General features: G+C 43.0%; 1 protein-coding gene across 3 annotated transcripts in view; it reads right to left on the reverse strand.

The window, feature by feature from the left end:
• Positions 1–102: 102 nt before the first annotated feature.
• The window catches only part of LOC110537524 (BRCA1-A complex subunit RAP80), a 30,071-nt gene continuing 15,313 nt past the window's right edge, over positions 103–14,860 (reverse strand). For 2 of the 3 annotated variants that reach the window (XM_021623630.2, XM_021623629.2), the window contains exons 11-17: positions 2,536–2,591; positions 2,007–2,346; positions 1,749–1,830; positions 1,448–1,583; positions 1,215–1,263; positions 1,045–1,093; positions 103–441 (exon numbers count right to left, since the gene is read on the reverse strand). In XM_021623630.2, the coding sequence (XP_021479305.2) occupies positions 225–441; positions 1,045–1,093; positions 1,215–1,263; positions 1,448–1,583; positions 1,749–1,830; positions 2,007–2,346; positions 2,536–2,591 (929 nt within the window). In that variant the 3' untranslated portion in view covers positions 103–224. Of the gene's footprint in view, positions 442–1,044; positions 1,094–1,214; positions 1,264–1,447; positions 1,584–1,740; positions 1,831–2,006; positions 2,347–2,535; positions 2,592–14,860 lie in introns of those variants that run through there. The other variant, XR_002475643.2, reaches the window with a different exon arrangement.

Genomic DNA, 14,860 nt, shown 5'->3' on the forward strand with positions numbered 1-14,860 from the left:
TAAGAATATAATGTGAGCCCATAGTTTGGGTCACTGTGTGCATTTTTCTAGTGTGTAAAGGTGAATCGAATCTAACAGATTTGTAAGAAAGTACACAAAATAAACATTTAGATGTATTATTTAATCACACATTAACACACATTTGTATCACTTGATTCAGTGTAACAAACAATACAAAGAAAAGATATGGGGTGGTATTAAAAAAAAGCAGTTGACAGTATTTTCTATTTTTTAGTCAATTTGAATTTCCTCCCTCTTTGTCTGGACCTAGAGGAGGAAGAGGAGGAAGTACAGGAAGAGTACTGGCGCTTGAAGTCAATAAGGCAGTCTGTGGCTTCTGAGATAGAGGTGAAGGATCGGATGGGCGAGGTGCTCACTCTGAAACCTGAGACGGCGATGTCTCCACTTCCCCCAGACTCTCCCAGATCCTCAATAAGGCCACTGAAAGCAGCAATCACATGGTTATAAATGGCAGGGTCATGTTCATTAGAGAACACCGTAGTAAAACTTTATGCAATGAAAAAGGAAAAGTGTTTATTGGACATTTCCAGGTAGTTCCTCCCTCTTTCAGTCCATGTTGTGCCTACTGAACATGATCCAGGTGTGAGCTAGAGGTAGTACACTGATATTGTTACAGTGACACTGTCGATAGTCACCAAACAATCAGGCAAGCACTAAACTTCACGGTCTGCTTACCATCTCATATTCACAAAATATGTTAATATGCATTCATAAACTATTAAACCAGAAGAAAATACACCACTTCAAATGAATAACTACTTTACATAGGGGTACACAATAGTCTTAGTCAACAATGGACAAATATGAAGGCATAAGCATTTAATGGAGTTGCTATGATGCTTTAGAGAGTTATTCATCAGGGTGTATCCTTGACAGACATACCCAACCAGGGTCTGCTTATCAAACTTCCCTACCTATCACACACATGGAACAGCCTGTGTCACCAGAGGTGGGCACAACAGTAGCATTAGTCAAATGGAGTTTCCAAAAACAATCCATTAGTGCATTTCCTGTTTTGCTTACCTGTGTTGGCTCCTGAAGGCAGCATCACATGGTCCGGCCTCAGCAGTCCCTAAAAGGAGACAGAGCAGAGTGAAAACATTGGCTCTCTTTTTCACCCATTCAAACAAGGTGGAACGAGGCATTTTGAACATGTAAAACAACATCATCACAGTTTGAGAGAGTGAGTGTACCTAAATCTCTTTGCTCTGTCTGGTCCAAAGCACTCAGCAAGTCTCCACTCTGGAAGATCATCCATCACACAGAGGGAAGAAAGAGCAGAAGACCAATGGTGAGTGCTTCACGACAGCTAGGGAAACCACACTGTCTGCAATTAAATACCAATGGTCTACAACAGCTGGCTTGGTTTTGATAACAACTACATATACAGTGTATAATTCTGTGCAATAGTGCTAACTAGGAGTACCTTTCCGGCCCTGGATGCAGCCCTGGATGCAGCCTTGGACCCTTCTTGGTTTTTGATGCAGTCCTCTACGTGCTTCTCATAGTCCCGGAGATGAAATAGCTGCTGACACAGGAAGCACTTCTCTCCCTGCACTGCCCTGCTCAGAAGACAACACAACACAGACAGGTTAAAATGTATGATCAGGTTACTCTATAGTAGGTATGTCAAAATAATTTAGCCTAAAGTGACGTTCCCTGTGAATGTAAACTAGGTATAGGAGACTAGCTGTTAGACCAAGGTCAATCCACTCATACCTACTTACTTGCCAGAGCCAGAAGAACAGGGCTGCTCCTCTCCAATTCTTTCTCCCCTTCTGGTCCTCTTCCTATGAGACTTCACTGTAACTACATATTAAGCAAGGGACTGTTTTACGCTCTGGGGTCAAACATAATATTTCACTACACATCCTTGACTTGCATTGTTCCTTTGTCAACATCCTTGCATAAACAACAGAGATTACTTTAGATTGAGCTGAAGAAACGAGTGTCTGTTGTATGCGTGTCTTGCTGCGTGTTCTCACCTTGCGATTGGCTCGGAGCCATCATCTCCTCTTCCTCCATGTTAGCGGTACTACCGTCACAGTAGGCAGCGTGCAGCTCAATCTCCGTCAGGGGGAAGGGGCGCATGCACATGGGACAGTCCATGCTGGGGCTCTGAGGGGGTGCAGGTTCTGAGACCCCACCCTGTACCTCCCCAGTCTCCTCCATTTCCACCCTCACATCCTCTCCTCTAGCAGGACTCCTAACAGGGCCACTCCTCCTCTCCTCTTTCACCTCCATCCCCTCTACATGCTGCTCCAGAGGATGGGGTAATGAGAGAAAAGTCTGGATCTGAGGCAGGGACTGCCTCTCTGGTTGGGGCTAGGGGTAACAAAATCAAATCACAGACATAAAAAAAACACAACTATGATAGACATCTACAACACAACCTCACAATTCGATGATCACAGCCAAAATTTCTAGGTGTTGGATGAAAGAAGGAGAATCAGTCAGAACTGTAATCAGAATGCTCTGTTTAGGTGTGTCATTTGTAGTGCAGAAGTTACTGACCCGTGCAGGATTGGTGACCATCAGATCTTGGGTGCCATCGTCACTGAGTTGGGTCTCTGCCATCAGAATCAACAAGAAAAAATAGAGGCATGCCAGTTAAAAGCTACATATTATGAAGTGAAGGTCACAACATTTAGTATTTACTTCTAAATGTAACCATATACACAAAGTAAAGCAAACAATATACATTAGGCACACCTTCCTAATATTTTTTCACCATTATTTAACCAGGTAGGCTAGTTGAAAACAAGTTCTCATTTACAACTGCGAGCTGGCCAAGATAAAGCACAGCAGTTCGACACATACAACAACACAGAGTTACACATGGAATAAACAAACATAGTCAATAATACAGTAGAAAAAAAATGTAAAAGTCTATATATAGTGAGTGCAAATGACGTAAGATAAGGGAGGTAAGGCAATAAATAGGCCATGGTGGCGAAGTAATTACAATATAGCAATTAAACACTGAAATGGTAGATGTTCAGAAGATGAATGTGCAAGTACTGGGGTGATACTGGGGTGCAACGGAGCAAGATAAATAAATACAGTATGGGTATGAGGTAGTTGGATGGGCTATTTACAGATGGGCTATTTACAGATGGGCTATGTACAGGTGCAGTGATCTGTGAGCTGCTCTGTGAGGGAGATTTGAGTCTCCAGCTTCAGGGATTTTTGCAGTTCGTTCCAGTCATTGGCAGCAGAGAACTCGAAGGAAAGGCTGCCAAAGCAGGAATTGGCTTTGGGGGGTGACCAGTGAGATATACCTGCTGGAGAGCGTGTTACGGGTGGGTGCTGCTATGGTGACCAGTGAGCTGAGAAAAGGTGGGGCTTTACCTAGACTTGTAGATGACCTGGAGCCAGTGGGTTTGGCAACGAGTATGAAGCGATGGCCAGCCAACGAGAGCGTACAGGTCGCAGTGGTGGGTAATATATGGGGCTTTGGTGGCAAAACAGATAGACTGCATCCAATTTGTTGAGTAGAGTGTTGGAGGCTAGTTTATAAATGGCATCGCCAAAGTTGAGGATCGGTAGGATGGTCAGTTTTACGAATGTTTGTTTGGCAGCATGAGTGAAGGATGCTTTGTTGCGAAATAGGAAGCCGATTCTAGATTTAATTTTGGATGGGAGATTAATGTACAGTGGGGCAAAAAAGTATTTAGTCAGCCACCAATTATGCAAGTTCTCCCACTTAAAAAGATGAGAGAGGCCTGTAATTTTCATCAAAGGTACACTTCAACTATGACAAAATCCAGAAAATCACATTGTAGGATTTTTAATGAATTTATTTGCAAATTATGGTGGAAAATATGTATTTGGTCACCTACAAACAAGCAAGATTTCTGGCTCTCACAGACCTGTAACTTCTTCTTTAAGTGGCTCCTCTGTCCTCCAGTCGTTACCTGTATTAATGGCACCTGTTTGAACTTGTTATCAGTATAAAAGACACCTGTCCACAACCTCAAACAGTCACATTCCAAACTCCACTATTATGGCCAAGACCAAAGAGCTGTCAAAGGACACCAGAAACAAAATTCTAGACCTGTGGGAGCAATTATTATTAACTGTGGGAGCAATTATTAGGAAATGGAAGACATACAAAACATACAAAACCACTGATAATCTCCCTCGGTCTGGGGCTCCATGCAAGATCTCACCCCGTGGGGTCAAAATGATCACAAGAACGGTGAGCAAAAATCCCAGAACCACACAGGGGGACTTAGTGAATGACCTGCAGAGAGCTGGGACCAACGTAACAAAGCCTACCATCAGCAAGGGCATTGAAGATGAAACGTGGCTGGGTCTTTCAGCATGACAATGATACCAAACACACCGCCCGGGCAACGAAGGAGTGGCTTCGTAAGAAGCATTTCAAGGTGCTGGAGTGGCCTAGCCAGTCTCCAGATCTCAACCCCATAGAAAATCTTTGGAGGGAGTTGAAAGTCTGTGTTGCCCAGCAACAGCCCCAAAACATCACTGCTCTAGAGGAGATCTGCATGGAGGAATGGGCCAAAATACCAGCAACAGTGTGTGAAAACCTTATGAAGACTTACAGAAAACGTTTGACCTCTGTCATTGCCAACAAAGGGTATATAACAAAGTATTGAGATAAACTTTTGTTATTGACCAAATACTTATTTTCCACCATAATTTGCAAATAAATTCATTAAAAAATCCTACAATGTATTTTCTGGATTTATTTCTCTCATTTTGTCTGTCATAGTTGAAGTGTACCTATGATGAAAATTACAGGCGTCTCTCATATTTTTAAGTGGGAGAACTTGCACAATTGGTGGCTGACTAAATACTTTTTTGCTCCACTGTAAGTCTGGAAGGAGAGTTTACAGTCTAGCCAGACACCTAGGTATTTGTAGTTGTCCACATATTCTAAGTCAGAACCGAGTAGTGATGCTGGAAGGGCGGGCAGGTGTGGGCAGTGATTGGTTGAAGAGCTTGCATTTAGTTTTACTTGCATTTAAGAGCAGTTGGAGGCCACGGAAGGAGAGTTGCATGGCATTGAAGCTCGTCTGGAGGTTAGTTAACAGTATTCAACGAGGGGCCAGAAGTATACAGAATGGTGTCGTCTGCATAGAGGTGGATCAGAGAATCACCAGCAGCAAGAGAGACATCATTGATGTATACAGAGAAGAGAGTCGGCCCGAGAATTGAACCCTGTGGCACCCCATAGAGACTGCCAGAGGTCTGGACAACAGGCCCTCCGATTTGACACACTGAACTCTGTCTGGGAAGTAGTTGGTGAACCAGGCGAGGCAATCATTTGAGAAACCAAGGCTGTTGAGTCTGCCAATAAGAATGTGGTGATTGACAGAGTCAAAAGCCTTGGCCTGGTCGATGAATACGGCTGCACAGTAATGTCTCTTATCGATGGCGGTTATGATATCGTTTAGGACCTTGAGCGTGGCTGAGGTGTACCCATGACCAGCTCTGAAACCAGATTGCAAAGCGGAGAAGGTACGGTGGGATTCGAAATGGTCAGAAATCTGTTAACTTGGCTTTCAAAGACCTCCGAAAGGCATGGTAGGATAGATATAGGTCTGCACTTTTGAAGAGGGGGATGACTGTGGCAGCTTTCCAATCTTTGGGAATCTTAGACAATACAATACAATATGTTAAACAGGCTAGTAATAGGGGTTGCAACAATTTCGGCAGATCATTTCAAAAAGAGAGGGCCCAGATTGTCTAGCCCAGCTGATTTGTAGGGGTCCAGATTTTGCAGCTCTTTAAGAACATCAGCTATCTTGATTTGGGTGAAGGAGGATTGGGGGGAGCTTGGGTGAGTTGCTGTGGGGAGTGCAGGGCTGTTGACCGGGGAAGGGTAGCCAGGTGGAAAGCATGGCCAGACATAGAAAAATGCTTACTGAAATTCTCAATTATAGTGGATTTATAGGTGGTGACCGTGTTTCCTAGCCTCAGTGCAGTGGGTAGCTGGGAGGAGGTGCTCTTATTCTCCATGGACTTTACTTTTTTGAGTTTGTGCAACAGGATGCAAATTTCTATTTGAAAAAGCTAGCCTTAGCTTTCCTAACTGCCTGTGTATATTGGTTCCTAACTTCCCTGAAAAGTTGCATATCACGGGGGCTATTCGATGCTAATGCAGAACGCCACAGAATGTTTTTGTGCTGGTCAAGGACAGTCAGATCTGGAGAGAACCAATGGCTATATCTGTTCCTGGTTCTACATTTTTTAAACGGGCATGCTTATTTAAGATGGTGAGGAAGGCACTTTTAAAGAATGACCATCCTCTACTGACGGGATGAGGTCAATATCCTTCCAGGATACCCGGGCCAGGTCGATTAGAAAGACCTTCTCACTGAAGTGTTTTAGGGAGCGTTTGACAGTGATGAGGGGTGGTTACAGATGCAGGCAATGAGGCAGTGATTGCTGAGATCTTGCTTGAAAACAGCAGAGGTACAGTGCCTTGCGAAAGTATTCGGCCCCCTTGAACTTTGCGACCTTTTGCCACATTTCAGGCTTCAAACATAGATATAAAACTGTATTTTTTTGTGAAAAATCAACAACAAGTGGGACACAATCATGAAGTGGAACGACATTTATTGGATATTTCAAACTTTTTTAACAAATCAAAAATTGAAAAATTGGGCGTGCAAAATTATTCAGCCCCTTTACTTTCAGTGCAGCAAACTCTCTCCAGAAGTTCAGTGAGGATCTCTGAATGATCCAATGTTGACCTAAATGACTAATGATGATAAATTACAATCCACCTGTGTGTAATCAAGTCTCCGTATAAATGCACCTGCACTGTGATAGTCTCAGAGGTCCGTTAAAAGCGCAGAGAGCATCATGAAGAACAAGGAACACACCAGGCAGGTCCGAGATACTGTTGTGAAGAAGTTTAAAGCCGGATTTGGATACTAAAAGATTTCCCAAGCTTTAAACATCCCAAGGAGCACTGTGCAAGCGATAATATTGAAATGGAAGGAGTATCAGACCACTGCAAATCTACCAAAACCTTGCCGTCCCTTTAAACTTTCAGCTCATACAAGGAGAAGACTGATCAGAGATGCAGCCAAGAGGCCCATGATTACTCTGGATGAACTGCAGAGATCTACAGCTGAGGTGGGAGACTCTCCAGAAGGTGCTCTGGTCAGATGAAACCAAAATTGAACTTTTTGGCAACAATGCAAGACGTTATGTTTGGCGTAAAAGCAACACAGCTGAACACACCATCCCCACTGTCAAACATGGTGGTGGCAGCATCATGGTTTGGGCCTGCTTTTCTTCAGCAGGGACAGGGAAGATGGTTAAAATTGATGGGAAGATGGATGGAGCCAAATACAGGACCATTCTGGAAGAAAACCTGATGGAGTCTGCAAAAGACCTGAGACTGGGACGGAGATTTGTCTTCCAACAAGACAATGATCCAAAACATAAAGCAAAATCTACAATGGAATGGTTCAAAAATAAACATATCCAGGTGTTAGAATGGCCAAGTCAAAGTCCAGACCTGAATCCAATCGAGAATCTGTGGAAAGAACTGAAAACTGCTGTTCACAAATGCTCTCCATCCAACCTCACTGAGCTCGAGCTGTTTTGCAAGGAGGAATGGGAAAAAATTTCAGTCTCTCAATGTGCAAAACTGATAGAGACATACCCCAAGCGACTTACAGCTGTAATTGCAGCAAAAGGTGGCGCTACAAAGTATTAACTTAAGGGGGCTGAATAATTTTGCACACCCAATTTTTCAGTTTTTGATTTGTTAAAAAAGTTTGAAATATCCAATAAATGTCGTTCCACTTCATGATTGTGTCCCACTTGTTGTTGATTCTTCACAAAAAAATACAGTTTTATATCTTTATGTTTGAAGCCTGAAATGTGGCAAAAGGTCGCCGAATACTTTCGCAAGGCACTGTATGTATGGAGTAGAGGTCGACCGATTATGATTTTTCAACGCCGATGCCAATACTTGGTGTACCAAAAAAGCCAATACCGATTAAAATCGGCAGATTTTTTCATTTTTTTATTTATAATAATGACAATTACAACAATACTGAATTAAAACACTTATTTTAACTTAATTTAAAACATAAATAAAATCAATTTGGCCTCAAATAAATAATGAAACATGTTAAATTTGGTATAAATAATGCAAAAACAAAGTGTTGGAGAAGAAAGTAATATGTGCCATGTAAAAATATGTGCCATGTAAAAAAGCTAACGTTTAAGTTCCTTGCTCAGAACATGAGAACATATGAAAGTTGGTGGTTCCTTTTAACATGAGACTTCAATATTCCAAGGTAAGAGGTTTTAGGTTGTAGTTAATATAGCATTTATAGGACTATTTCTCTCTATACCATTTGTATTTCATATATCTTTGACTATTGGATGTTCTTATAGGCACTATAGTATTGCTAGTGTAACAGTATAGCTTCCATCCCCCTCCTCTCCCCTACCTGGGCTCGAACCAGGAACACATCGACAACAGCCACACTCAAATCACCGTTACCCATCGCTCCACAAAAGCCGCGGCCCTTGCAGCGCAAGGGGAATATCTACTCCAAATCTAAAAGAGAGTGACGTTTGAAAGAGTATTAGCGCACACCCAGCTAACTAGCTAGCCATTTCACATTGGTTACACCAGCCATTAGGCTGATAGGCTTGAAGTCATAAACAGCGCTGTGCTTGCGAAGAGCTGCTGGCAAAACGCACGAAAGTGCTGTTTGAATGAATGATTACGGGCCTGCTGCTGCTCAGACTGCTCTATCAAATCAGACTTAATTATAACACACAGAAATATGAGCCTTTGGTCATTAATAAGATCGAATCCGGAAACTATCATTTCGAAAACAAAACGTTTATTATTTCAGTGAAATACGGAACCGTTCGGTATTTTATCTAACGGGTGGCATCCCTAAGTCTAAATATTCTTATTACATTGCACAACCTTCAATGTATGTCATAATTACGTAAAATTCTGGCAAATTAGTTCGCAATGAGCCAGGCAGCCCAAACTGTTGCATATACCCTGACTGCGTGCAATGAATGCAAGAGAAATTACACAATTTCACCTGGTTAAAAAAAAATATATATATATATACACACACAGTGCCTTGCGAAAGTATTCGGCCCCCTTGAACTTTGCGACCTTTTGCCACATTTCAGGCTTCAAACATAAAGATATAAAACTGTATTTTTTTGTGAAGAATCAACAACAAGTGGGACACAATCACGAAGTGGAACGACATTTATTGGATATTTCAAACTTTTTCAACAAATCAAAAACTGAAAAATTGGGCATGCAAAATTATTCAGCCCCCTTAAGTTAATACTTTGTAGCGCCACCTTTTGCTGCGATTACAGCTGTAAGTCGCTTGGGGTATGTCTCTATCAGTTTTGCACATCGAGAAACTGACATTTTTTCCCATTCTTCCTTGCAAAACAGCTCGAGCTCAGTGCGGTTGGATGGAGCGCATTTGTGAACAGCAGTTTTCAGTTCTTTCCACAGATTCTCGATTGGATTCAGGTCTGGACTTTGACTTGGCCATTCTAACACCTGGATATGTTTATTTTTGAACCATTCCATTGTAGATTTTGCTTTATGTTTTGGATCATTGTCTTGTTGGAAGACAAATCTCCGTCCCAGTCTCAGGTCTTTTGCAGACTCCATCAGGTTTTCTTCCAGAATGGTCCTGTATTTGTCTCCATCCACCTTCCCATCAATTTTAACCATCTTCCCTGTCCCTGCTGAAGAAAAGCAGGCCCAAACCATGATGCTGCCACCACCATGTTTGACAGTGGGGATGGTGTGTTCAGGGTGATGAGCTGCGTTGCTTTTACGCCAAACATAACGTTTTGCATTGTTGCCAAAAAGTTAAATTTTGGTTTCATCTGACCAGAGCACCTTCTTCCACATGTTTGGTGTGTCTCCCAGGTGGCTTGTGGCAAACTTTAAACAACACTTTTTATGGATATCTTTAAGAAATGGCTTTCTTCTTGCCACTTCCATAAAGGCCAGATTTGTGCAATATACGACTGATCGTTGTCCTATGGACAGAGTCTCCCACCTCAGCTGTAGATCTCTGCAGTTCATCCAGAGTGATCATGGGCCTCTTGGCTGCATCTCTGATCAGTCTTCTCCTTGTATGAGCTGAAAGTTTATAGGGACGGCCAGGTCTTGGTAGATTTGCAGTGGTCTGATACTCCTTCCATTTCAATATTATCGCTTGCACAGTGCTCCTTGGGATGTTTAAAGCTTGGGAAATCTTTTAGTATCCAAATCCGGCTTTAAACTTCTTCACAACAGTATCTCGGACCTGCCTGGTGTGTTCCTTGTTCTTCATGATGCTCTCTGCGCTTTTAACGGACCTCTGAGACTATCACAGTGCAGGTGCATTTATACGGAGACTTGATTACACACAGGTGGATTGTAATTTATCATCATTAGTCATTTAGGTCAACATTGGATCATTCAGAGATCCTCACTGAACATCTGAAGAGAGTTTGATTTGTTAAAAAAGTTTGAAATATCCAATAAATGTCGTTCCACTTCATGATTGTGTCCCACTTGTTGTTGATTCTTCACAAAAAAATACAGTTTTATATCTTTATGTTTGAAGCCTGAAATGTGGCAAACGGTCACAAAGTTCAAGGGGGCCGAATACTTTCGCAAGGCACTGTATATATATATATATATATATATATATATATATATATATATATATATATTTTTTTTTAAATAATCGTAAATCAGCGTTTTTGGTGGTCTTCCTGAGCCAGGATTGAGACACGGCTAGGACATCCGGGTTGGCAGAGTGTGCTAGGGCAGTGAATAAAACAAACTTAGGGAGGAGGCTTCTAATGATAACATGCATGAAACCAAGGCTTTTACAGTTACAGAAGTCAACAAATGAGAGCGACTGGGGAATGGGAGTGGAGCTAGGCACTGCAGGGCCTGGATTAACCTCTACATCACCAGAGGAACAGAGGAGGAGTAGGATAAGGGTACGGCTAAAGGCTAAAATAACTGGTTGTCTAGTACATTCAGAACAGAGAGTAAAAGGAGCAGATTTATGGGCACGGTACATCAGGTATGGTAGGATGTGAATACAGTGAGGGTAAACCTGTGCATAAAGTGACGATGAAAGAGATTGTCTCTAGAAATATAATTTAAACCAGATGATGTCACCTGGTGACCAGGTGGAACTAAAGTGTTAAGTAAGGCGTATTGAGCAGGGCTAGAGGCTCTACAGTGAAATAAGGCAACAATTACTAACCAAAACAGCAATGGACAAGGCATATTGACGTTAGCGAGAGGCATGCGTAGCCGAGTGATCATAGGAGTCCAGTGAATGGCTTCAGGCAGCTAAGGGGCTGGGGCTAGCAAGTTAACAGAAGGGCCTTGGAGGGACGTCGAGACGGAAGAAAGTCTGTTGTGGCCCCCTCGTGCTATTACGTCAGCAGACGGATCAGCAGGGCTCCGTGTGGTAAACCAGGCAATTTGGTAAAATAGGTATAGTGGCCAAAGAATTTGTCCGGTGGGCCTCTTACGCTAACAGTCCGATGTGCTCTGGACAGCTAGCGGGCCGAGGTTAGAGGATGGGCATTCAGGGGATGCCGCGATGGCGGAGCCAGTTGAGAAAACCCCATCGGGCCAATCACGGCGGTGGTCCAGTCGTGATGGGTCGGCGGGGGTCCAGGCCAGTTGGCAAAATCGGCATTGTAGCCCAAGGAGTGGCTGATGGACCTCTTTGGCTAGCCGGGAGATGGGCCTAGCGGATGGGCCTAGCAAGGCTAGCTCCAGGCTAATTGGTTCTTGCTCCGGGACAGTGACGTTAGCCAGGAGTGGCCACTCGAATAGCAGCGAGCTAGCTGCGATGATCCAGGTGAGAAAAAAAGGTTCAGTGCTTGCGGTAGGAATCTGGAGATATGGAGAAAAATAAGTCTGATTTGCTCTGGTTTGAGTCACGCTGTGCAGACTGGCGAGAGTTGTCCGTGCTACACTATACATTGCTGTCTTTTTCTCAAACTGAAATTAGGCGAACTATTAGAATATTTGCAACCAGGAAATGGTGGAGTGATTTCTGCATATGCACCTTTAATGACAGTCATTTATAATCTGTGAAATCAATTGTAATTTCGGTGACACTTTACTTGACACCCAGTGTTATAACACATTATGACAGTCATAACCATGTCAAAATGTCATGACAGCTGACAACTCGTCATAACACTTATAACTGTCATGACCCATATATTTACACTTGTTGTGACACATATTGCATATCACAAGAAGTTTCCTTATGTTTGAAAGATTATTTCTTAAATCCTTTGTTGTTATGAATTCTTTAGATGTTTTTTTCCATCATATTTTAAATAACTTGTAGAAGGGGGGGATCACGTGACCCTTGAACGAGATGGCCGCATGAACTAAGAGCTCCGCACAAGTAGTTTCCAATTCCTAATCTTACCTCCACTCCAAGTTCACACTCATTTAGCTTTAGCAATAAAAAGTCATGGCGGCTACAAAAGGCGCCACTACAGGTGACATTTTTACCCGGACTCGAGTATTAGCGACGGAAAAAGCCTCCAAGAAGAAGCTAGCTTCAGAAAAAACTAGCGCCATTAGCCAGGAGCAAGAGAAGCCGCTCCCCCACGAGGCACAACGAATGCCAACCTCGCACTCTGTCGAAGACATCCTTTCTGAGTTGAGATCCCAACGTACAGAACTAAACACTAAATTAGATGCCATTAATTCTCAGCTCAGTGCGATAGGGGGCAAGGTGACAATCCTGGAAAACGCTTTGCCTGACATCAACAACAAGATAACCATAAACGCGGGGCGCCTGGACGAGGCAGAGGGGCGAATCCTATCCATGGAAAACTTATTGACAGATGCCATGGAAACAATAGCATATGCTAAAAAGAAAATCGAGCATCTGGAAGAGAAAACAGAGGACCTGGAAAACAGGGGGCGAAGGAATAATTGTGTTCTATTCAATCTGGGCGAAAAAGAAGAGGGAAACATGCCACTGATCCGCTACCTGCAAGACAAACTTCCCGAGTGGCTCCACCTGCCCACCGACAGGCCCATAGAACTTGAGAGAGCTCACCGAGCACTGAGGCCCCCACCAGCAGCCAGACAACCAGCGCGCCCAATCACCATACGTTTCCTGAGATTCACCGACAAGGAACGAGTCCTACAGGCGGCGAAAAACAACACCATCACAGTGGGAAACGCCAAACTCGCTTTACACCAGGACCTGTCAGCTGGAATACGCCGAAAGCGCCGAGAATTTGACGAAGTGAAGAAATACTCCATTGACCGAGGCATCTTCAGGGGATTCAAATACCCAAACGAGCTCAGGATTCTTCACCAAGGAGCCTTGCGACACTTCAAAACTCCCCAAGAGGCAAAACGTTTTTTGAAAGACAATCCTGGCCAATGAGAAACAGACCAATGACTAAATGCGATTAATGCCATTACTAAAGGAGGTAAGACGACATATAGCCGATATCCAGAGATCCACCCCCTAAATGTCATTATAGCCGTCCAATTTATACTTAGTGTCCTTTAACTGAGAGGGATGGGCTGTATAGCCTAACCTAGGCCTACTAATGTTTCAGCCTACTTTTATTTCCCTGTTTTTTTGTTGTTGCTATTATTACCTGGGGTTCCCTATGTCCCTTGGGGGAGGCATATGTAGGCTGGGCTATTGAATTTATTTTTCTCCCCTCTTTTACTGGGGTCTGGACGAGGGCAACTGTGTTATTTACTCAATGCGGGGTGGAGAGGATGAGGCATTTCTTTGGTGGGGAGAAGGAGACGTTGTGCGTTACTAACTGTTCCCGGTTTTTGTTTTATTCGGAACACAGAATTGAGACTGAGCGGGGGGGTAATAGATCCAACGGGATGTGTCGAGTTGTTTGGGAACTCGGCTGGGGTGTTCAGAGATTATTATTTTATGTACACCATTTATTTTCCTTTTATGTGACCGCAGCTGTAATTACTATCCACTTTTACCCAGGGATGATTTGCACTAAAGTTCGATTACTGCTCGATGACGATGACTAGTACCTTAAATCTATTGACATGGAACTGCCATGGTCTAGGGCATGCAATAAAACGAAAAAAGATACTATGTGCTCTAAAAAAGGAAAAAGCAGACATTGCGCTATTACAAGAGACACACCTCTGTGATGCTGAACATGCCAAACTCCGCAGAGCTTGGGTGGGACAGGTGTATTTCTCATCTTTCAAATCAAACAGTAGAGGCACAGCCATACTTATCCATAAAAATGTTCCATTCATAATTGACAAAAACATATCTGATCCGGAGGGGAGATTTATTTTGATAACTGGGTCACTATATGGTCAACCAATTACTATATTAAACATATACGCCCCTAACACAGATACTCCTGCCTTCATGTCAAAAATTATAACCCTGTTCAATGAGCATTGTGTCTCCTTTGGCGTGGTGGCCAGAGATTTTAATTGTACCCTTAACCCAACCCTAGACAAATCATCTCAAGTCCCCACCACAAATCCTAGATCTGCAAAGATGTTGAACTCTCTTACTAAAGAGATGGGACTGATAGATATCTGGAGAGAGAATAATAGCTCATCTATGGACTATACATACTACTCTAATGTCCATAACACCTACTCCCGTATAGATTACATCTTTATCCCAAAGAGTTTCATAAATTCAGCCACATGTACAATCGGACCCATAGCACTTTCAGATCACGCCTTTGTCCACCTCTGCTTTGACCTCTGCAAAAACATCCCGAGGTCAAAGAGCTGGAAATTCAACACCTCCATGCTATCAAATGACGAGTTCCA

Source organism: Oncorhynchus mykiss, chromosome 12 (assembly GCF_013265735.2).
Source record: "Oncorhynchus mykiss isolate Arlee chromosome 12, USDA_OmykA_1.1, whole genome shotgun sequence".
NCBI lineage: Eukaryota > Metazoa > Chordata > Actinopteri > Salmoniformes > Salmonidae > Oncorhynchus > Oncorhynchus mykiss.